The sequence below is a fragment of the Lithobates pipiens genome, unplaced genomic scaffold (assembly GCF_037356315.1).
Source record: "Lithobates pipiens isolate NorthernLeopardFrog02 unplaced genomic scaffold, aLitPip1_a1.2 Scaffold_18, whole genome shotgun sequence".
In the NCBI taxonomy this organism is placed as follows: domain Eukaryota; kingdom Metazoa; phylum Chordata; class Amphibia; order Anura; family Ranidae; genus Lithobates; species Lithobates pipiens.
In genome coordinates this window covers 415,935,987-415,960,404 of record NW_027507758.1, presented here as the reverse complement: position 1 = coordinate 415,960,404, position 24,418 = coordinate 415,935,987, and the positions used below count along the sequence as shown (strand labels likewise).

At 40.5% G+C, this 24,418-nt stretch overlaps 1 protein-coding gene across 18 annotated transcripts in view; it reads right to left on the bottom strand.

Annotated features, from left to right (window-relative positions):
- The window catches only part of TNIK (TRAF2 and NCK interacting kinase), a 367,731-nt gene that overhangs the window by 125,187 nt on the left and 218,126 nt on the right, over window positions 1–24,418 (bottom strand). For all 18 annotated transcript variants that reach the window (XM_077487992.1, XM_077487975.1, XM_077487978.1 and 15 more), the window contains exons 10-12: window positions 16,669–16,844; window positions 14,441–14,507; window positions 11,022–11,226 (exon numbers count right to left, since the gene is read on the bottom strand). In XM_077487992.1, coding sequence (XP_077344118.1) covers window positions 11,022–11,226; window positions 14,441–14,507; window positions 16,669–16,844 — 448 coding nt within the window. The remainder of the gene's footprint in view (window positions 1–11,021; window positions 11,227–14,440; window positions 14,508–16,668; window positions 16,845–24,418) is intronic.

Below are 24,418 nucleotides of genomic sequence, written 5' to 3'. Positions count from 1 at the left end.
TGTAAAAAAGCATGTGTGGAGGGGTATGGCAGACCAGGGAGTGGGCCAGGTGGAGGCCTCAGGGATGGAGATTGGTGGGCACTTGCCCCATTGATACCTTACCTTTGTCAGCGCGGACCCACAGATGCAGTGACAGTTCAACCAAATGCTTCTGTCATTTGTAGACAAAGAGCCAGCAGAGGAAGTCTTCCACTATTCACTTTTGTCTGTCGGGCTCTGACTGATGACATCATCTAATGCAGACTCCAGCAGAGGAAGCAAGTAGTGGAAGTCTTTCTCTACTCACTCTTTGTTTACATGTGACAGTAGCAGTCAGCTGAACTGACACTGCATCTGTGGCTGGGGTATTCAATTACCCCTATTTGAAGACCAGCCATGTAAGAAGGGAGGGACATTTGCTCAGAAGGACATGGGTCACAAACAGTTGACGTAAATATTCTGGCTACTTTAGGAAAGTCTAACAGCTCAATGAATCCATTCTAATGGTGGATGTATGCTTCTGTAATGGTCAAGATGGAGTTCTTGCTTTTTAAGGGGGCACAGGCTTGAATGCTCACTCTTCATTCTGCAGAGTCTGCAGCTCTGTGTGCTTCTAAAACACATGGCTGTGTGATGTCACTTCCTGGCTCCCTCCTTTTTTCTACCAATATCACTTCCTCTCGAATCTGCCTTTTAGCTTAACTAGGCAAGTTCAACAACATTTAAACAGAGGAAGCCAAACTATTGACTTAACTGGAGTAATGCAATTAGTAATTTAATTTCCAAAGGGTAGCAGAAAATGGTATTTCAGGTTTGCTACAAAAAAAAAAAAAAAAAAAATCGCCATTGGAGTGATTCTATTTTGTCAAAGTCTTTGGTGACAACAAAAGAAAACAAGGGAATATTTACACAGACAGCAATAAAAACAAAAAACAGAAGATGTAGCCCTTCCCTACTCTATTAAAAAGAGACCACTTCCATACCGGGCCTATTCTGACACTTCTCTCCTACATGTAAAAATCATAATTTTTTTGCTAAGAAATTACTCAAAATACCAAACATTACATATGTTTTTTTTTAGCAGACACCCTAGGGAATAAAATGCTGTTTTTTGCAACTTTTTAAACACGGCATTTGCGCAACAATTTTTCAAATGAATTATTTTTGTAAAAAAGTTTCATTAATTAAAATATAACAAAACAGTAAAGTTAGCCCGTTTTTTTTTTTTTATAATGTGAAAGATGATGTTATGCAGAGTAAATAGATACCTCAAATGTCACACTTTAAAATTGCAAACACTCATGGAATGGTGCCAAACTTCAGTACTTAAAAATCTCCATAGGCGACGCTTTACATTTTTTTTTACAGGTTACATGCTTAGAGTTACACTTTTATTCCTATTACAAGGAATGTAAAATCCCTGTAATAGAAATGGTGTGTGACAGCTCCTCTTTATGGAGAGATATGGGGTCTATAAGAGGCTGAAAAGCATCAGATTGAAAAGCATCAGATTGAAAAAAAAAAAAAAGACAGATCTGATGCTTTCCAGCTGAGATCGCCGCTTTGTTGACATCCGTGGCCCGAACGTGATGTCATAACTGAAAAACAAAGGACGTCATATGACGTACTGTGGGCGGGAAGTAGTTAAAGGGTAAGTTCACCTTTACAGAAAAATCTGTAAGGTGAACTTACACAGGACCCCCACCTCGCCCCCTCCCAGTCCCGCTGACCTGAATGGCGACGATCGTCCGTTCTGAACCCCCGTATAGCCGTCTCATGACTCTGGGGCTTAGAAATCCACAGAGTTAATCTCCTGAACATATGCTACGTTTAGGAGCATTCTAATTGGTCAGTGCCATCACATTGGCAGCGCGGACCAATAAGCTTGTCCTCTCAGAGGGGAGTAAGTAGTGGAGAGAGCTGATGGATTCTAAGCCCCAGAGTCATGAAGCGGCAATACTGGGACTCAGAACGGGTGATTACTACCATTCAGATCAGTGGGACTGGGGGGTGGGGGGTGAGGCGGGGGTCCTGTGTAAGTTCACCTTACAGATTTTTCTGTAAAGGCAAACTTACACTTTAATTTATGTCCTGCAGTGTCTGCATGGGGTATATTTCTTTATCTTTCTTACAATAGACAAATGAATTTTAATACTCAGACTACTCTTACAAAAATTCTGATATTCACATGGTTCTCAATCCTTGAGACTATCATATACAATACAAATATAAGATTGCACTGTATTTCAGTTATTTCTAGCTTTTCCCACTAACCATTTCAGCTTCAGCTACTTTAACTGGTAATTACGCGGTCTTGCAATGCTGTACCCAGACACAATTTAAATTAAGTTTTTTTTTCACACAAATTGAGCCTTCTTTTGGTGATATTTGATCACCACTGTTTTTTTTTAAATTATATTATATATATTCTGCTACATGGTAAAAAAAATAAAAAAATCCCGATAAGTGCAAGTGTATGAACGTTATAGTATGTACAAACTATGGTATAGATACCAAATTTTTTATTTTTTTATACTACTAATGGCAGTGATTAGCGTCTTATAGTGAAACTGTGCAGGGGACAATCTGACACTAACTGATGCTGGCTGGGAACTGACTAAATGACAGTGACACCAATGCTAATAATATAAACTGTCACTGTACTAATGCACTGGCTAGGAAGGGGTGAACATTTAAATGAAAAGGGCTAACTGTATGCCTAAAAATGTGTTTACCGGGTGCTGTATTCACTAAGCAATGTGCTGGTTTTAAAAAAAAAAAAAAGGCACAATCCTTGCTGTCTGAAGAGAGCCCCGTGTTGTTTACCAAAACAGGGCTTTCTTCTTTCATTCGCTTAGCCGATCGGCCCATCCCAGGCCTTAAATCATTGGCCAGGACCTGCTGATCAGCACGTGCTAGAGCGAATAGCAGCACAGGTGAGGCGGCAAGCGTAGATCCGGCACAGTGGGGCCACTCTGTCGCAGTATATCTGTGGTAGGTGGTTGGCAAGTGGTTAATTTGAACGCAACGTAAATGTAAGATTTGTGAAGATCCCCACACATTTACTTCCTTGAATTCTGTGAAATGTGTTCACTATGCTCTGAATAGGCACTGCTCTGTCACATATTTCACAGAGCCTGTGTCACGTCACATTCAGCTACCCTTCATATTTTGCTGCCCGCTGGAGTGCGCATGCGCGACGTCGCCATATGCATTCCAGCACAGGACCCCTCGTGGGCTTCGCTCTGCATTATTATAATCTAACTTTATGTCCACTTGGATGGTGGGGCTTGAACCTGGGACTCAGGGGTGGAACGCATATGGCGGCGTCGCGCATGCGCAGTCCAGTGGGTAGCCAAATATGATGGGTCGCCATATGTGACGAAACACCTGCCTTTTGAACTACAGAAGTTCTGAGAGGAGGAGTTTCAAGAAGCAAGGTACCATGGGATATGTAGTTTTTAGAAGTTAAAATTAAACAACAGAGGAGAAGCTGAAAAGCATGCAGGAAATCCAGGACGCTCTAGAAAGAGCCAGCAGACTCACAATACATAAGGGAATTTTTCAAGTAAGCCAATATTGGATTATCAAAAATAGTATTGTTTGTATTATTATTACATTATTGATGTTATAAAATGAATGTGTATGCTGTGACCATAGACTTTTTTCAATAAGATACATATTTTACATAATATGCCAAGCATCATGTCCTATGTACTGTAGTATGGATAAACTGCTGACTTCTGCCCATCCCTAGAGATAGATAGAACTTGCTGTGAAACTCACTGGAATTTTAGAATTAAAGTAACAAACAAAATGTGTAATTTCCTGATAAATAGAGTATTACACTCAACTATCAGCAAGACTCATCTAAGGTATGTCGGAAGGCATGTAGCAAAACAACTGTTCCTTTCTGCAGGTATCTGAGTAAAACCACAATGATAAGATCATTTTTAACTGCCACATTCTTAAATAAAATAATCAAATACTGTATCCAGTAATAGGTATCACTGTCTTTCAATCAAATCAGCGATTAAAGTGGTTGTAAACCCTTACAAACCACTTTGACCTACAGGTAAGCCTAGATTAAGGCTTACCTGTAGGTCCAAGAAATATCTCTTAAACCTATACGGTTTAGGAGATATTTACCTTAACACAGCCACCACTGTCTACAGCGCATGGGCCATAGACAGCGGCGCGCAGGTGCACTGGGTAAGCCGCAGATCGCAGCGATATGCCGCGAGTGTCGACTCCCGTGTGAATGCGTGGGAGTGACGTCATCACTGCTCCGGCGAATCACAGCGCCGGAGCAGCGAGACCCACCAAGAAGATGGATGCTCGGAACTACAGGGGACAGCGGTAACTTCGCTGGCTCCTGTGTCAGGTAAGTGATGCTTTACCTTTGCAGGGAATGAAAGAGGAAGTAAACCCTGATGAGTTTTAGATGACTTTAAGCTACAGGAGCCACGCTTGATTTTGCAACTCCACTAAAAATTTTGTTTTGAGTGGATGCATTCCTTATTACAAATGAATCCAGGCAACGCCAACATGTCAACCTTTGCAGGATTTTCTGCACACACTACTTCTGATGGTGAGGCAATCAAGACAGAGCCTTTCATGAGGAGGAGCCACTCTCCCATACAAAAGACAAGGGCGATGCTTAAAAGCTGCTTTGTGTGCACTGAAGGAAAATCTCACACCTAAAACAGGAGGATTTGGTTGCCAGCTAAAATTTACAGCTAGAAAAATAAATGGTTAAGAAAGCTATAATGTAATGCCATGCGGCTAATACAAAGCCTCATGCAACTTAATAGCTCAACGGGACAGAAATCCATGAATAACTGTGTACTTTGCCCCCAACCCTTTGCTTTTGTGAGGTAATCACTCTCTCATTTTATACCGGCTGGTGTAACTTCCTGTTTGTGACCAGCAGCGATGCTTCTGCTGAATGCTGATCAGAAAGGACATCTTGTCAAGCATGTGCTGAGCAGCAGCTCACGGCCCCCGCTGCTTCCTGTGTTCGGCAGAGCCAATTGCCAGCAGAGGACATAAAGTAGGCACATAATGCAGTAGATCTAAAAAAGCTGCAGTGATAGATAATGCCTTGGGAAAAGGAACAGAGGATAAACACTACATAAAAGAGCCTGTTCATCAAGCAGCCCCTACAAAGGAAAGCAAAGTGCTAGGCTTTGTTTTAGAATGCACAAATTCAGCTGCTGGTATATACTTTACAGCAGTACTTTATGTCAGTTACTTTATTTTTAGGCGAGAGGAGTTTTTCTGCCCCTCTATGCGGGGAGATGTGGCAACCTATATTTTGCAGGATAACATGGCAGTAGAAACAATTTTGTGAGGATTCTTCTACTAGCATTGTTGTCTGAAATAAACACATCCAACGAAAATAAAACAAGAGATATATTTTTATATGTACTATTGTCACAAATGTACAAAAGCAAAAAATAAAATGTATATAATAGTATACACACACACACACACACACACACACACGAGACATTACCTGCCTTCAGTGAAATGTGCCCCTTATGCTGCTGTGTTCCTCATTTAGCAGATATTCCTCCTTCGCAGCGCTCCCACCCTTGCCGCTTTTATCTCCTGGTGTGGCAGGGGTTAAGTGAACTAAGGGAGCTGTCACAGGTACTCATCAAGAGTGCCCAACTTTGTCTGCCCTTTCTGGCCCACCTTCCCCATTTATAGAAGCCATACTGTGGCTTTTTTGAATGAAACATGATCTATGAATGGAGGGGTGGCCCTTTCAATCATCCATCCCTCTTTCAGGCTGGGTTCACACATTTGTGAATTGGATACATGTTCCCCACATCCAATTTGAAATAGCCGTGTTCCCCACATCCAATTTGCAATCAGTGACCATAAAGCAAGATGTCAAATCAGTCCTTGGGACAGAAAATCCTGACAAATCAGCAGAACCTGCAGGTTAGAAGATTTACATCTGGCACTACCCACCCATAGCAACTTTAGGGTCAAGCCCAGTTGACAATTGTCTATGCCTTGAATATACCTGTGGGAAAAGCTGGAACATGAAGTTTTAAGCCCAGGAAAGAATAGAAACTATGTTTTTTACTACAGTGAATAACCGGGATCCTTTCTGATTATAACTGCCGTGATGTTGTGTGGCCGACTCTTGTCTGGATGTTTGTCCAAGGCTGCATCTTCTAAAGTTCCAGGATGTTATTTGGGATACAAAAATCCATAGACCAAATTCCTTGCATAGACAATATGCCCGGAAAGAAATGAAACTGGGCAAATGGGATGGACTCAAAAGATGCCACCATCAGACCCAGAACTATAATGCAAAAGCAGAGAGTGAGACTTCTCCTTGACTGGAGAGTTAAAATCTGTACGCAGAGTGTCTAAATTTTCTCCCATGGAAGGAACACTCTGGCCTGAAATGTGTCCAGGACAAGGCATAGATACGCCAAATGATAAGATGGTTCCATTTCTATAGGTTCATGATCTATCCAAATTTATCATAGCACTTACATGCTAAAATAAGCACTGACATGCTAAAATACGTAATGAACATATCACCATTTTTCTAGGTAAATATATTTCTAAAGGTGCTATGGACATTACATTTTCGCCACATGCCGGTAACAACCCATGCAGTCCATACATACAGAAAAAAACAAAACAAATAGAGTTCAGAATTTAAGTTATGTGTAAAAAAATAGAATGACACAGGGAAAAAGTATTGAACACACTAACTGAAATGTATTTAATACTTGGTACAAAATCCTTTGTTGGTAATGACAGCTTTAAGATGCCTCCTGTATGGAGAAACTAGTCAGTCACATGCATTGCTCAGGTGCGATTTTCTTGAATCTTGAAGGTTTCCGTGGGCCTCTTCTATGAACTCTGATCTTTAGTTCGTTCTATAGATTTTTTATCGGATTCAAGTCAGGTGATTGGCCGGGCCATTCTAGCAGCTTTATTTTCTTTCTTTGAAACCAATTGAGAGTTTCCATGACTTTGTGTTTGGGATCATTGACTTGCTGAAATGTACACCTTCATTTTATCTTCATTATCATGGTAGATGGCTGCAGATTTTTTTCAAGAATGTCCTGGTACATTTTTCTATTCATCCTTCCTTCAATAACATGAAGTTTGACAGTACCATATGCAGAAAAACACCATGATGTTCCCACCTCCAAACTTCACTGTTGGTAAAGGGTTTTTGGGGTGAAATGCAGTGCCATTTGATCTCCAAACATGGTGTATATTATGGCATTGTTAAATTTTGGTCTCATCTGACCAGACTACTATCAGTATTTCACAGGCTTATCTAAATATTGTGAAGCAAGCGTTAACCACTTAAAGTGGTTGTAAACCCTTTACAACCACTTGCTGCTACAGGTAAGCCTATAATAAGGCATACCTGTTGCTGCCCTGGGTATCCCCTGTATCAGCATGTGCTGCATATGCCGATGTCATTGGCACATGCGCACTGAAGCAACGGCACATCCGTGCTGTTGCTTCAGCTAGTATGCCGTTACCGGCGGCTCCTGCGCGCATGCGTGGGAGTGACGTCATCACGGCTCTGGCCAATCACAGCGAGGGAGCCCGCTATACCCGGAAGTAACTGCGGGAGCGATGTCGCCTACCCAAGTGGTGTACGAGGACCACTGCGGGGCTTCAATCTAAGGTAATTCATAATGAGCTAGTATTCTGTGCATACTAGCTCATTATGCCTTTGTCTTGCAGGTTTATTTATTTATTTATTTTAAGTGGGTTTACAACCACTTTAAACCCCTTCCCGCCCAAGCTAATTTTCAGCATTTAGTGCTGTCGCACTTTGAATGACAATTGCGCAGTCATGCAACACTGTACCCATATGAAATTTTTATCATTTTTTCACACAAATAGAGCTTTCTTTTGGTGTTTAAACACTACTGGGCTTTTTATTTTTTGCTAAACAAACAAAAAAAACACAAATTTGGGAAAAAAACTGTTTTCATAGTTCATTATAAAATTTTGCAAACAGGTAGTTTTTCTCCTTCACTGATGTGCGCCGATGAGGCTGCACTGATGAGCACTAATAAGGTGGTACTGATGAGCACTGAAAGCTGACACTGATGGGCACTGATATGTGGCACTAATTGGCAGCACTGGTGGGCACTGCTAGGTGGCACTGGTGGGCACTAGTTAGTAGCAGTGGCTCTCTGTGTATGGGACCGATGTCCCATTTACACAAGTCGGCAATCGTTTTTTTTTTTTTACTCACGCTGTTAGTGTGAGGGTAAAAAAAGCCGATTACCAGCTTTTGTTTACGTAATGTAATCAGTTGTCATTGACTGACAGTTGATCACATATAGTAAAGGGCCGGGATCGGCCCCTTACTCCGATTTGTGATCAGCCGAGTCTCATGGACTCCTCCCGGCATTCAAGGCCCATGCTGTAGTTGTCTTTCGGCTATAGTGCGGGCGTGAAGAGGTTAAGCTTTAACATGCTTTTTCTTCAGGAATGGAGTCTTGCGTGGTGAGCATGCATACAGGCCATGGCAGTTGAGTGTATTACTTATTGTTTTTTTTTTTTTATAATTGTACCTGCTAATTCCAGGTCTTTCTGAAGTTCTCCACAAGTGTTCCTTGGCTTTTGGACAACTCTTCTGTTAATTATTTTCACTCTTTCAGAAATCTTGTGAGGAGCACCTGGTCATGGCCAGTTTATGGTGAAATTATGTTCTTTCCACTTCCGGATTATGGTTCCAACAGTGCTCATTGAAACATTCAGAAGTTTAGAAATCCTTCTGTAATCAATGCCATCAGTATGTTTTCCAACAATAAGGTTGCAAAGGTCTTGAGAGAGCTCTTTGCTTTTACCCATCATGAGAGGTTTCTTGTGTGACACCTTAGTAATGTGACTCCTTTTTATAGGCCATCAGTTGAGACTGAACCAGCTGATAATGATTTACGCTGACAAGAGGCAGGATTGCTTTCTAAATAAGGAAATATTTTAGCCGGTGTCTTGGCCTTCCATGCCTTTTTGCTCCTCCATTTTTTTCATGTGTCATTCCATTTAATTAGACCTAACTTAATTTCTGAACTTATTTGTTTTGGTTTCTGTTAATGTATGGCTTGTGTGGGATGTTATTAGCATGTAGTGAAAATGTCATGTCAATCGCACCTTTAGAAATATATTTACCTAGAAAAAAAGTGATGTCTTCAATACTTATCTTATCCTCTGTATATGGTCAACATCACATTGTCAAACACAGACCACACCAACTGTTCAATCAACACATAGTCATCAAAGTATCCCACAATGGGGATGCCATGAAAGAACAGCGCACTAGTACTGGGGGTTTCATCTGCTGAGGAAGACGGGTGCTCTTGCCACCAGTAGCATCCCTAAAGTGGTTTTAAACCTCAGATTTGAATTATAAACAAAGAATATCCCCCTAGAGTGTGTACTTGTCTGAGTCCAGAGCTCTAAGTGTCATTACTTTTCTGCTGCCTCATTCCTCTACTATCAGCATGAGTGACTTCTGACACCAAAAGAAAAAGGTGACAGGGAGGGATCTCCAGCACACAGCCTGTGATTGGCAGCCTCAGCTTTGTTCCTGTGTGCTTTGTAAAGGGGGCATGTCCCTTCCCTGCAATTAGTTCTCAAAGCTCTCCTAACTGAGATCTGCAGAGTGTAACTTCATCTCCCTGACTTCTGATTTCCAAAAGCTCAGACAAGCTGTATAAATTCTGCACTTTTAACAGATTTAGATAATCAGATATAACTTATGTAGGAGTAATTGTTTCATTTCTCACTGCACTTTGGAAGGGTTTACAACCACTTTAATGATGTTGTCAAGAAGTGGTCTGAAGAGACATTGTCCCTTGAAGGCCATTACATTTAAAGGCTTTTTACACACTGGTACTGCAGTCCAGCACTTTAATCAAAGTGCCCTAAGCATATACACTGACATGAAACACACAGAAAAGTGAAATGGGAGCCATAAAATGCATTAAGATAAAAAAACTTCTGACTTTACAACCACTTTACGTATATGGCCAGCCACTGTCTCCTGCTACTGTCAATTAAAGCCAGTGGCGAGGAAACAGGGGCCAGACTGAACCCAACTGTGTGGGTCTATAGATGCAGGCAGTGTGGCTTGGGAGCATGCCCCCATGAGTGTCCCTATAGGGAAGCTGCTTCATACCGTATGGGGGAACTTGCCAGAGGAGGAGGAGCTAGAAGCACCAACGGGGGACCTGAGGAGGTTCGAGGCTATTCTGTGCAATTCTTTTGCTCAGAGCAGGTAAGTATAAACCTGTTTGTTACATTTTTTTTTAATAACTTTTTTGCATTTACAAATTACTAACACCTTTATTATTAGCCCTATTCGTGGATCCATGATACTTCATAAAAATCTCCTTCAGAAGCAATTCTTCCTGTCCAAGCAGAGGTTGGGCACTATGGGAAGGAGCTGGGAGGAGCGAAGTAGTAGAGAAGCAGTATTTAAAACGTATTGGTATGTTCACCATTATCTCCCCAGCCAACAACAGGAGTGATGACATTACTACTGAGCTAAATTTTAAGGGAAATAGTACTAAAATTTAGCAATGAAACTGTGGTGTTACAGACCTCACAAGGGAAATGTGGCTACAACAGGAGGACTGGCAAGATCAACAGGTAAGTAAGTGAAAACAAAGAGGATATTACAGATGGCTGATTTAGTAGATTTGTAAGGAGAATTTTCTTTATTTAAGAAGCCTGGATTTTCACTTTGATATGTTCCAATTAAAATATATTGTTCATCTCCCTATACCTACAATAAAATGTCATTGCATATTTATTAAAATTCTGAGTATTTCTGCATTTGTTTTTTTTTTTTTGCTCCCACCATTAAATACTGTAATTATTTTTCTCTCAGATAATGATACCTATTGTGCTATCTCAGTATACAACTGTTTTGATCTATTTATAAATATATGTGCTCATACAGTCTGCAGATACTTTTGGCCCCTATACAGTTGCACAACCATCTTCCAGAGGAAGCAAATCAGCATTACCTCTTCTAAACGCCGTCTTTGTTCTTTCTGCTCTTCAATACGTTTCTGCCTCTCAGCCAGAAGTTGCCTTTTGTGCTCTTCATTCTCACGTTGCTGTTGTTCCAGCTGCTGACGTCTAAGGGCCTCTGAACGCTCCTTGTTAGCCAACTGCAGCCTCAAGAAATCCCGTCTTAGCGTTGACTCTCCGGGTAGATTTAAAATTGAGCTGAGCACATAGGAAACATTAACAATCCTCAATGAAACACTTTTATAAGTAACATTTTCAGCAGATGTAATCATCTGAGCTTACGTTGACCCGTAGCTCATCAAAAGAACTGAAATTACATGTTTTGTATTTCTGTACAAGGTTTAAAAATATATTTCTCATTGACATTTTTAAGTCCCTGATGCACAGGATTCTTATTCTTATCCATCTGCATTACATAATTCTTTTGTTACACCGTTCCATTATTTCTGGTGGGTATTCAAAACCTTTCAAACATTAAATAACATTTTCAAAAAAACTAGTGGTGCTGTAGGTTAAAATTGCCAAGAACAATCTATTTCTATTTAAAATGTGGCAAAATTGTATAAGGCTGGAAAAAAATACTTGGTAGGTGCAAATTTGTGATAACATTGGCATTGAATATTTGAAACTAGCACAAAAGTAACATGGTTCTATGATAGAGTTTATTTTCCCTTTTTTAACCCGCACAGGGAAAGAAAAACAAGGAGTCCACCATGGGTAACAGCACTGCATTTACACCACTATTTATAAATTAGCATAAGTGTTGTGGTGAGCTGTAATGCTTTGTGAACTACAGTAGAATGTTCATAGAGCTGGTTCCTTGCTACGTGTCAATGCATGTATTGTAGCACACGTTGCCACAATGCACAAGTGTGAATGCGCCCCCCAGAATAAAGTTGATGGGAACTTGCTTGTCCAGATAAGCAGCGCTCACAAATATCTGAATGATGTATTATAAATGAGAATAAAGGCCAGACCCTAAAAAATATTTGTATTACTTTTTTTTTCTTAGGCTCCATGAGCAGTTTTGAGTTTTGTGTTCTGCTGTAGAAGCAGCTCAAATGTTATCCTATGTGTCCATGTACATTAGGACGTAAAGAGGCATATTTTGAGCTCAATGTTTAGAGGCAGAAAAATAACCCTTCTTGTTCACGTTTCTGATGGGAGCTTACTGGCTTAAAAAAACATAAAACTCTCCTAAACTCATCTAAACTTCTGTACAAAAATGCTCTATACAAGCGTTTTTTACTCCTAAGAGAACAGAATTTTTTTAAAGCCCAGTGTGCAAGGAGCCTTAGCCTTTGTACACACGGTCGGACATTCCGACGGAAAATGTCTGATCGGACTGTGTTGTCGGATAATCCAACTGTGTGTGGGCTCCATCGGACTGTTTCCGTCAGAATATCCGACGGACAAAGTTTTAGAGCTGGGCTATAAAACTTTCCGACAACATGATCCAATCAGACTTTGTCCGATTGTGTGTAGAGAATTCCGATCGGACAAAGTGCCACGCATGCTCAGATCAAATTCCTAGGCCAAAGCTATTGGCTACTGGCCTGAACGTAGTCCCGTCGTAACGAAATAACGTCATCACGTTACGTACGATCGGATTTTCCAACAACTTTGTCCGACCGTGTGTATGCAACACAAGTTTCGCACAAAATCCGTCGGACAAATGTTGTCGGAATGTCCGGTCGTGTGTACAAGGGCTAACAGTAGCATGTGTGTGCTAAATTATGTCATCTAAAAAGGTTTCAATTTCAAAATTACCTCATTTTTTTAAATGTGTAAATATTCTCAGTTTAACCACTTGTCAACCCCTGCACGCTGATTTACGTCATCAGAATGGCACAAGCAGGCAAAAGGGCGTACCCGTACCTCCCTTTGAATCTGACGCCTAGCGGGCATGTGTGAGCTGCCGGCGGTGCGCGTGGGTCCCGCCAACTCAATGTTTGCCGATGGCCTGCGATTGTGGAGAGGGGAGGCAGAACGAGAAGATGCCTATGTAAACAAGGCATTTCCCTGTTCTGCCTAGCAACATAACAGGGATCTACTGCTCCCTGTCATTGAGAGCAGTTATCTATATCATGTTGCAGTGAGCTCATTTCCCCTACAGTTAGAACACATCCAGGGAACACACTTAAGCCCTTGATCACCCCCTAGTGTTTAACCCCTTCCCTGCCAGTGTCATTTATACAGTAATCGGAGGCTATTTGTAGCTCTGATCGCTGTATAAATGTCAATGGTCCCAAAATAGTGTCAAAAGTGTCAGATTGTTCCACCATAATGTTGCAGTCCCAATAAAAATAATAATAATAAAAAAAAAAAATGAATAATAGAAATGCCATAAATCTATCCCCTATTTTGTAGAAGCTATAACTTTTGTGAAAACCAATCAATATACATTTATTGCATTTTCTTTTACCAAAAATATGTAGAATAATAAATATCAGCCTAAACTGTGGAAGAAATTTGTTTTTCTATATATTTTTTGGGGATATTTATTATAGCAACAAGTAAAAAATATATTTTTTTTCAAAATTGTCGGTCTATTTTTGTTTATAGGGCAAAAAATAAAAATTGCAGAGGTGATCAAATACCACCAAAAGAAAGCTCTATTTTGGGGGAAAAAACAGAATGTCAATTTTGTTTGGGTACAATGTCGCACGACTGTGCAATTGTCAGCTAAATCGGCGCAGTGCTGAATTGCAAAAAATGCTCTGGTCAGGAAGAGGGTGAATCCTTCCAGGGCTGAAGTGATTAAACATTTCATATGTTTTCTATTTTCTATTATGAATACAATATGACTTTGAGATCTGCAAATCATTGCATTCTATTTTTATGTAGATTTTACACAGCGTCTCAACTTTTTTGGAATTGGGCTTGCATGGTTGGTTGATAAATGCAAAAACATATGCATATTTCCGGTGCTATCTCATAAAACCTGTTTATCCCCCCCTTGTATTTATCTTGGACTAGAGAAGGATTAGCCTTCAGAGATCTGAGAAAGGGGTGGTTGAGTAATTTAGCAAAAAAACAACAGGCAGGGCTGACACCATTATGTTTACAAAAATGCTGAGTGTTGTCATTGTCAGCCCACAACAGGGCTTCTTAGTGGCTGAGAATTTCTGGCAGATTAACAAGTATTTATTTGCTCTTGCGGGATCCTTAAAGTGAACAGGGGAAAAACAGCAAGTATTGTAGAGATGCATTTCATGTTTTTTTTTTTTTTTTTGCCTTGACATAGGCTTTAACGTAAAGCTTGTATTTGTCTTGGCAAAAATTGTCATAGTTCTGTATGACATGAAATTAAAGGTTAATGTATACATCATTATTGATGTACACAGGGCATATATTTTTTATTCTACATATGCAACAAGAACTTACATTTTTTGCAGTGTCATCTATTTACCTTGGCTCCCCTGAATCATTTTCTTCTTCCTCTTCTTCACTTCCACTGTATTCATACTCTGTTTCATCTGGAAAAAATATAGAAAAGAGATTAGGTGCATGCAAAACAATTGCTTATTTATGTCCGAATGAATATATATACAGTTGTGTTCATAAGTTTACAGGCAGAATTTATGATTTCTTGGCCATTTTTCAGAGAATATGAAAGATAACACAAAACTTTTCTTTCACTCATGGTTAGTGTTTGGCTGAAGCCATTTATTATCAATCAACTGTGTTTACTCTTTAAATCATAATCACAACAGAAACTACCCAAATGACCCTGATCAAAAGTTTACATACCCCAGTTCTTAATATCGTGTATTGCCCCCATTAACATCAATGACAACTTGAAGTCTTTAGTGGTATTTGTGGATGAGGCTCTTTATCTTCTCAGATGGTAAAGCTGCCCATTCCTCTTGGCAAAAAGCCTCCAGTTCCTGTAAATTCTCGGGCTGTCTTGCTTGAACTTCACCTTTGAGATCTCCCCAGAGTGGATCAATGATATTGAGGTCAGGAGACTGAGATAGCCACTCCAGAACCTTCACTTTATTCTGCTGTAGCCAATGACAGGTCGACTTGGGCTTGTGTTTTGGACCATTGTCATGTTGGAATTTTCCAAGTACCTCCCATGCGCAGCTTCCTGGCTGATGAATGCAAATGTTCCTTCAGTATTTTTTGATAACATACTGCATTCATCTTGCCATCAATTTTGACCAAAATCTCCTGTGCCTTTGTAGCTCACACATCCCCAAAACATCAGCGATCCACCTCTGTGTTTCACAGTAGGAATGGTGTACCTTTCATCATAGGCCTTGTTGACTCCCCTCCAAATGTAGTGTTTATGGTTGTCGCGGCCATAATTTGAAGTTTAAACCTGCCGCATTGCTTGTCTTGATTGACCTCAGAGTGCTTTAAGTTCATCATTGGATACTGGAGATCTGATTTTAAACCCCATTTGAGTGGGTTGAGGCGAGTCTGGCCAAACACGAGAGTGTGAGGCTAAAGCAGCTGGTGAGTGCATTTCTGTTAGGGGAGTGGAGGCACTAACATGAAGGTGTGGTGGATGTTCACAAGAAACACATAATTTACACCGAACATTTTTTCACTAATTGAACTGCGTTCACACAATATACGGACTTTATTTATTTTTTCAGGAGTGTTATATCATATTCATTTTCAGTTCACTTGTGTCACAGGGTGATAATTATCTGTTCATCCATTGCATTTGATTTTTATATTATTCTTTGAAGTGCTCTGCTATGAATTTCGATATTTAATATTCATTCTATGTTTTCACTCATCACAGGGTGTCACTAATTCTTAGATCAGTAATTTATTAGTAACTAGATCACTAGTCACTTATTTATCATTTAGCGCCACTATTTATTCCTATACTTTTCAATAGAGGTTTAAATTCTGATCACATATTGTTTTGTGGCAACTGTAGGATTATCCTCACTTATATCCAATAGCGCAGTGGTGACATTACGGATATAGGCAGATTCACATGTAAAACAACAGTTTGAAATCTTTTGCTTTCCCCATGATTCAGAATCCAGAAACATCAGTGCAACACTGGATGAAAGTTACAAGGGTCTGTTAGGAGTCCGGAAACTCTTTGATCTTTTATACACACACACTAGTTACAAGCAAGCAGATGACAGGTGAGGATGGTTAACTTTAATAGCCATTCAAACCCCTTTGTGTCAAGTTGTGTGCATGTTATCAGGCCAAAATCAGCAGGGTATGTAAACTTTTGATGAGGTTCATTTGGGTAGTTTCTATTGCGATTGTGATTTAAAAAGAGTAAACACAGTTGATTGATAAAAAATGGCTTCAGCCACACACTAACCATGAGTGTAAAAAGTGTTTTTGTGTTATCATTCATATTCTCGGAAAAAGGAACATGAAAATCATAAATTTTGCCAGGGTATGTAAACTTATGAGCACAGCTGCGCTTTGTTTGATAAATATGTGCATGTGTGGGTTTTGATATATATATAAAAAAAAAAAAACACGTGGACTGCAAATTCGAATGAAAAAAAAATGGATTAGCACACATTGCTTATAAATAAGTCACTTGACATACGAGTTTCCTTATCAGCCAAAATGAAAGCCTGATATTACATTATTGATTACACTGTTAAAACTTAATTCACAACTTGTGGCTTAGATTAATCCTATTACCTTTCTCCCCACGTTTTTTCTTAGTTCGATCAATGTGGTCCTTCAGCTGAATTCGAACCTGTCTTTCATTTGGCTGGTCTCTGATGAACGGATGCTTCATAAGCTGCTCTGTCGAGGGCCTTTGGCTGTGGTTCTTCACTAGGCAGCTTTCAATGAATGACTGAAACTTTTTGGACCTAAGCGGAAAACATTTGATCATAAGTCAAGCCTTCAAATGCAAACATGAAACATGCAATACCTTGAGGCATTATTATCTAACAGCGAGTAATGAATCTAAGCTAATATTTACTAACTACAAGAGAAGTTTGTATTCTTAATTGTGCTTTGTGTATTTCATCCAGGTCTGTGCATTAATGCAACATGAAAAATCCCTGCATTCTCTGTGTGGGAGCTCCATGTAATAAAGACCTGCATGGTGCTACGTGCAGCAGTGAGATTAAGATGCCACTACTTTTTTCCTTGTGTTACTACAAGGTAACATTTGAGTTTGCAGAAGCATCTAGTGCACACAAATTGGATTTATAGTCCGTACGGCTATTAAGAAATATATATTTAAAAAAAGCTTTTGCGCGAGGGTTTAGCTTTAAAGCTCTAAAATGACTATTACCTTATTTAACCATTGACATAGTAAGCAATGTATATTCTTGATTATTACATCATAGAATCTGTAAGCAAATTAGACATCATATAATATTCAGATGTGACTTGGGTCGCACTGACTTGCACGACAATAGAAATAACCTTGCTTCCAAGGTGCCCGTTCACATTAATGCAGCGCAGCTGTAATGCAACTTTGAGAAAGGGTCCTGTGCTACTTTGGTGTCATTTAGCCCCAAAGAATATGCAAACCACATACAAAATGCAAGTTTAATTGCATCAAAGTTGCACTATATAATTGCACTGTAAATCGAGTGAAAGTCGCATCACGGTAGTCTGAGCCTAACCTAAGAAAAGGCTTGATATTGCCTGCAGCAGACCGATTGTATCACCTTAACCTAGGCAAAATCACCTTCTTGGAGCTCAACGTTACTTCAGTGGAAGTCTTCTGTAAATTGCAGATTTTCAGAAGACTTCTGCCCAAAACGTTTTACTTTTGTTAAGCTGTAGGAATGTGTCTAACCAAACAGGGCACACCAATTGCCCCTATTGTAGCCAGGCACCGGTGAGTATTGTTATCAAACTTTGTTTCTACTGCAGTTAAAGGACAACACCACTTTTAATGAAGTTGTTGTTTGTGAATCCCCCCAACCCCAGGTATACCCAGCAGTGTTAAATACTCACCTTTGAGCCCTCCGAAGATTTTCACTGTGCGGCCTTGCTTGGTGCTTCACAACCTTTCATTATGAATGGTGTGGCCCTGGTACCACATTTATTGAACACACTGCTCCCGCCATCATGAATAAATGAACGATCACCTTCCTGCCCCAGTGTGCAACTGAGTAGTGAATGAGGAGCAGCAGGCAGGTTAGCTCACACTTCTGCTCTCTTGAATGTTTCCTATCAGCACATCTGTATGTAGTCTGATTGGTTTCTAGTGCTGACCCAAAAACGATTGATGATGTTATTATGTCAAATACTTAAGACTGCATTCACACCTGAGCGTTTTCAGTTCATAAAACGCTTGTAAAAAGCCCGCACAAAACATGCAATATCCAATTCATCTTCACATCTCAGAGTTTTTTAACCTGAAGCAAAATGCCTAAAAAAAGCCCTGAGCTCAAAAAACAGGAGCTTCTTTGGGGCAGATTACATGCGTGTTTCTGCCTTTTACATTGGTGACCTGAACAAAATCATGGCAAAAAACATGCAAAGTTGCGGTAAAAATGCCAAACTTTGAAACGTTCAGGTGTGAATGCAGGCTAAAGGATTTGCATTTAGAGCCCTTTCACACTGAGGTGCTTTTCAATCGCTTTTGAGGTGTTAGCAGTGTACTTTTTTGAAGGTCACATGACTCAAAAGAACCATTTTGAAGAGCTTTTCATGCGCTTTTTAGGTACTTTCCATTAATTTCAATGGAGAGGGGCACTTTTGAGGAACTTTTTTTTAGCACTCCAAAGATGCTGCTTGCAGTTTTTTCCACTGCCTTGCCAGCGCACCACCCCAGTGTGAAAGCATTCATTGATTTTAATGGAAGTAGGTTTTTGTTTGTTTTTCAGGTGCTTTTTTAGCACCAAAGAATCTGAAAAGCGCCTCAGTGTGAAAGGGGTCTTAAAAATACATTAAGACCCCTTTCACACTGCTGCGCTTTTCAGGCGCTTTTGCGCTAAAAAAAGCACCTGAAAAGCTCACACAAAGCTATTTCCATTAAAATCAATGAATGCTTTCACACTGGGGCAGTGCGTTGGAGGGACGGTAAAAAAACAACTGCAATCAGCATCTTTGGAGCATGTTTGAAGCGCTAAAAAAAAGCGCCTCAAAAAAGGCCCTCTCAATTGAAATGAATGGTAAGCGCCTAAAAAGTTCTTCAAAAATGCCTGAAAAGCTCTTCAAAGGCACCTGAAAAGCACCACAAAAGCTCTCAATGTTTTAATGGCAGCTTTCCAGCACCTCAGTGTGAAAGCAGCATAACAGTGATAAGACCCGTTTCACACTAAGATACTTTTCAGGCGCTTTCATGCTAAAAAAAAAAGTGCCTGAAAAGATCACGAAAACCTATTTCCATTAAAATCAATGAATGCTTTCACAATGGGGCAGTGCAGTGAAAAAACACCCCTCTGCATTGAAATGAATGGAAAGCTCTTCAAAAGCACCTGAAAAGCTCTTCAAAAATGCTCAGTATTTTACTGGCAGTTTAGAAGCGCCTTAGTGTGAAAGGGGCCTTAAGGCTACTCTCACACTGAGACAGGAATCGGCGGTAAAGCAGCACTATTTTTAGCGCTGCTTTACCATCGTTTTAGCGGTGCTATTCGGCCACTAGCGGCGGTTTGGCAGCGCTGCCCCATTGTTTTCAATGGGTAGGGGCTCTTTAGGAGTGGTTTATACACAGCTCATATAGCACTGCAAAGATGCGGCTTGCAGGACTTTTTTTTACCGTCCTGCAAGTGCATCGCTCTAGTGTGAACGCACTCGTGCTTTCACACTGGAGACACAGGAGAGGCTCCTTACAGGCACTATGCAGGCGCTATTTTTAGCACTGTAGCGCCTGTAAAGCGCCTCAGTGTGGAATTAGCTTAATTGTTTTTTTTTATTATTTATGCCTTGAGTTTAGCTTATATTTCCTCCCAGGATGTAGTAACATTATACATTTAAGGCTACTTTCACACTGGGGTGGGGGTTTGGGGGTCGCATTAGTGGTAAAGCACAGCTAGTTTTAGTGGCGCTTTACTGCTGTTATAACAGCACTTTTTGGCCGCTAGCAGGGCGCTTTTAACCCCTGTTAGTGGCCAGGGATAGGGTTAAAAGCTCCACGAAAAGCACCGCTTTGGCAGCACTGCCTATTGATTTCAATGGCAGGGGTGGTTTAGGAGTGTATACACCGCTCCCGCGCCGCCCAAAAGATGCTGGGGCTGCAGAAGAGGCAGTTTACAGGTGCTTTTCAGGTACTATTTTTAGCGCAAAAACACCTGTAAAACTCCTCAGTGTGAAAGGGCTGTAAACCTGCATGAATTGTAAACTTACTTTTAGATAAATTATCACATAACTGAATGTGTCTATAATGTAAGAATGCATATTGTGGTTGTCAATTCACCCCGTATCAACATGATCCCAATTCAGAAAACTGGCACAGTTAAAGATGGAGGTGCAACTTAATCATGAATAATTTCTGTCTTATCCATTTGTGGAGGGAGATGTAAATTGTGTTGTGTTGCTCTGCAGATTGTTAGGAGCACAGCAGTTAGCCGTTAATGGAATGCTTGGCGCACATCACGTCTGCTGACAGGAAGTATTAGTGACAGGACACCAGAAAATTACCTCACAGTTCAGGTGAAAAGCATTAGTACAGGCTCCCTCTGCAAGCTACATAATAAATGTCACAGATGTACAGCTATTGCATTGTTCTACTGTTCTTTTTTTAGGGTAAAAAAACTCACACAATAAGCACACAGGCAGCAAATTACATTAAATGCATAAAAAAAAAAGATAAACGTCATTCTAATAATGGTGTGATTCAGCTGATGAATCACAAGAATTTCTCTTTCTTCTTCCATTCTTCATTTTCCAGGTGGTGCAAAATGACAGTTTAAGGCCAAAATTTAGCCCCCCCCCCAAAAAAAAAACCAAAACAATTCCTACAGTTTTAGTCACATCACTTACCTGTAATAAAGTTTGTCCCGCGTCGTGTAGGCAGCTGGATCCTGGAGAAATCTTAATGCTGGGATGCCCCATTCTCTTCCTGTCTCTGAATTTCAGGTGCTGTTATAGTTAACAGCTCAAGTCTTTGGGCAGAACAGCAGTACAAATGGTCCCATGGGAACACACTGCCTCATTCCTGCACCTCTATGCCCTTGTACACACGGTCGGACATTCCGACAACAAAATCCGTCAGATTTTTTCCGACTGATTTTGTCCGAAAGTGGTGTTGCATACACACGGTTGGACAAAGTTGACGGAAAATCCGATCGTTCGGAACGTGAAGACGCTCGTGCCTTGCGACAGGACTACATTGCGGCTAGTAGCCAATAGCTTTGGTGTCATAATTTGATCAGAGCATGCATGGCACTTTGTCCGATCGGAATTCTCTACAAACGATCGGACAAAGTCCGATCGGATCATGTTGTCTGAAAATTTTATAGCCCAGCTCTAAAACTTTGTTGGTCGGATATTCCGACAGAAACAGTCCGATGGAGCCCACACACGGTCGGATTATCCGACAACACGGTCCGATCGGACATTTTCCGTCGGAATATCCGACCGTGTGTACAAGGGCTATTAAGACATGTTCTAGTATTTAACGATTGCAGAATCAAAATTTCAGACAAAAAGCTACAGGATTTTCTTTTTGTAGCTAAACTTCAGCTTTAAAGGGGGTACATGTGGACAAGGATAATGTAACCACCAAAATACAGTGATTTGGTTCTGCCAAGGTACCTATTTTTCATAAATCTGACAGGCCACAAGAAGGCTGCACAGCTAAGGTCTCACTGGATCAGGGACATGTGAGCAGGAGGGTGGACTTAAAACCATAAGTTTACAATACAGTAAAGCCTTGGATTGCGAGCCTAATTTGTTCCGGGAACATGCTTGTAATTCAAAACACTCGCATATCTCGAGACTCGAGACATGTGCATCTATAATGATATGATGTAACATTTTAATTGCACATGTGTGAACTCCATTGAACTAATTATCAGACATTTTCACATTAAAAGGGCAAATATTTCATTCAGGCAATCAGGCCTTCATTTTTTTATCTGGTTAAACGGTGTTGATTGATTACTATTTTGACATTATAGACTTTTGTTGTGTAGATCATTGACATAAATACCGGGTTAAATCAATTATACCACCCGGTTGTAACACTAATGCCGCGTACACACGACCAGGTCTGACGGAATCAGTCTGTTGGACAAGCCAATCGTGTGTGGGCTAATCCGATAGTTTTTCATTTTAAAAAAATCTGACGGACCTAGAAATAGAACATGTTTCAAATCTGTCCGACGGACTCAATTCCAATCGGGAAAACCGTTTGTCTGTACGCTGGTCTGACAGACCAAATACGATGCAAGGGAAGCTATTGGCTACTGGCTATTGAACTTCCTTTTTTAGTCCCATCTTACGTCACCACGTTCAAAACGAACAGACTTTCGAACGGACTTAGTCCGTTCGTGTGTGGGCAAGTTCGTTCGTTCAGAAGGTCCATCGGAACTCCGCCGAAAGTCAGTCGGGAAGACCGTCGGACCTAGTCTGCCGGAAAGTCCGGTCGTGTGTCACAGCATGAGAAATGAAAAAATGTCCAGGAGGGTGGGGGTGAATGCAAAGCACTGTATACCTAAAATCCCAGATTAAACCATACTCCTGTTTTTACCAGTCAGGGTGTCAAAGAGCTAGTTTCACAACACTACTTCATCCTATATCATAGCTATATGTCAAACAACCCTTCACGTCAGATGTTTTGTTAGATATTGCTAATCTTTCAGCAAAAATTGCGTCCTTTCCCAATGTGTTGCGTTTGTTAAACAATATGATTTTTTTTTATATTAATCAGACATAACATTGCATAGGACAGTCTGTTTAGTAGTTGGTCATAAAAACAGAAATCAGATTACTGTTAAGTTTGTTTGAGGATGCTCCTCAAACAAATGCTACTTGATACAATGGGGACGTAGATTCCCATGGTTCTATTCAGCTGACAGTTTGAGCAGTCTATAGCAGTGATGGCGAACCTTGGCACCCCAGATGTTTTGGAACTACATTTCCCATGATGCTCAACTATAGTGCAGAGTGCATAAGCATCATGGGAAATGTAGTTCCAAAACATCTGGGGTGCCAAGGTTCGCCATCACTGGTCTATAGTCTCTATAGCTATAGTAAACCGGTCATATATAACCTATGGCATGTATGATGGCAGAGTGCCATCTTGAGGTAGAATTTGAGAGTGCAACACTAATTGAAAGCTACAGAAATGTCTCAGTTAGTTGGTTGGTTGTTAAGGTAAACAAGTTTGTAGTCACTGTCAACAAAAGCGTAAATAAAGGCAGCAGCAGAGACTAATGGTAGGGGAGGCTCCATAATTCATGAACACCAAAAGACTCATCTGTAACCAGCCAAGAAGAAGGTATCTGATCTCAAAAAGAAGAAGCCCGAGTCTGAGTTGTCAACGGAGATCACAAACCCACAGTACCCAGAGTTAAGTAACTTTTAAGCGTACTTTTACTGTGTATAGACCATAGGCTCTTAATTTTCTAGAGATATCTGTCAGTCTTGAACTGTATTCCTAATATTGTAATAGTTTTGTATGTACAGCATTTTTGTATCGTAAAAGCACGTTTATACACTGCAGAGGTGTAACCTTGCTAGATAGACACAAGCAAAACAATTTTGCGCTCGCCCTGAATAATTGAAGCAGACCTGTTTTCTATGGTGGGTTGCGTAGCTTATGCTAGGGAAAAATGCTGTGTAAAGCTGTTTAGGAAGAGCAAGGCTGCAGAGGATTCTGGTGTCCAGAGGGGAGTGTGCAGCATACCTATTTGGGCCAGACACAATGAGTGGGGAATTTGTAAAGTGTGCTTCTCCTTTGAATAAGACTTGGGGTGATAAAGTCTCAGATCATTTGTGGGATGAAGGGGTTGACAGTGTTTTGTCAGGTAAGGAAGCAGTGGCTATGGGAGTGTTAACCCATGATCCACAATTGTGTCAGGCCATGCAAAAAGCCAGAGAGTTTATTGTGAATTTTTCATTTTTAGACCTTGTGAGAGATGGAATATTCCGATTATACGCTAGTCCTAGTGACCTGGAAAATACCTACTCCTGGAGAATAATAGGAGAGGGTATTTCCAGGTTACATGAGATGGGTTGTATAACCGGATTAAATAAATTTCCAGAATGGAAGGGTCCAGATATAGAAACCTTTTATGTCTGCTCTGCACTCTAAGCTAATGAGGTCTGCACCGTTTAATCTCAGGGCTCCTTTATTGTAGTTGCTGGGAGGCCTGGGATTAAACAGCAAGAATAATGAAGCCACTACCCTTGTAATGCAGTTGGGGGAGCTAAAGGAGACTAAACAAAAACCTGTCAGGGCAGTAGATAGCTCAAATCCATGCAGGAAGAAAACAGGCAGAAAACAACAGAAGAAAATGATTGGGGTAGAGAA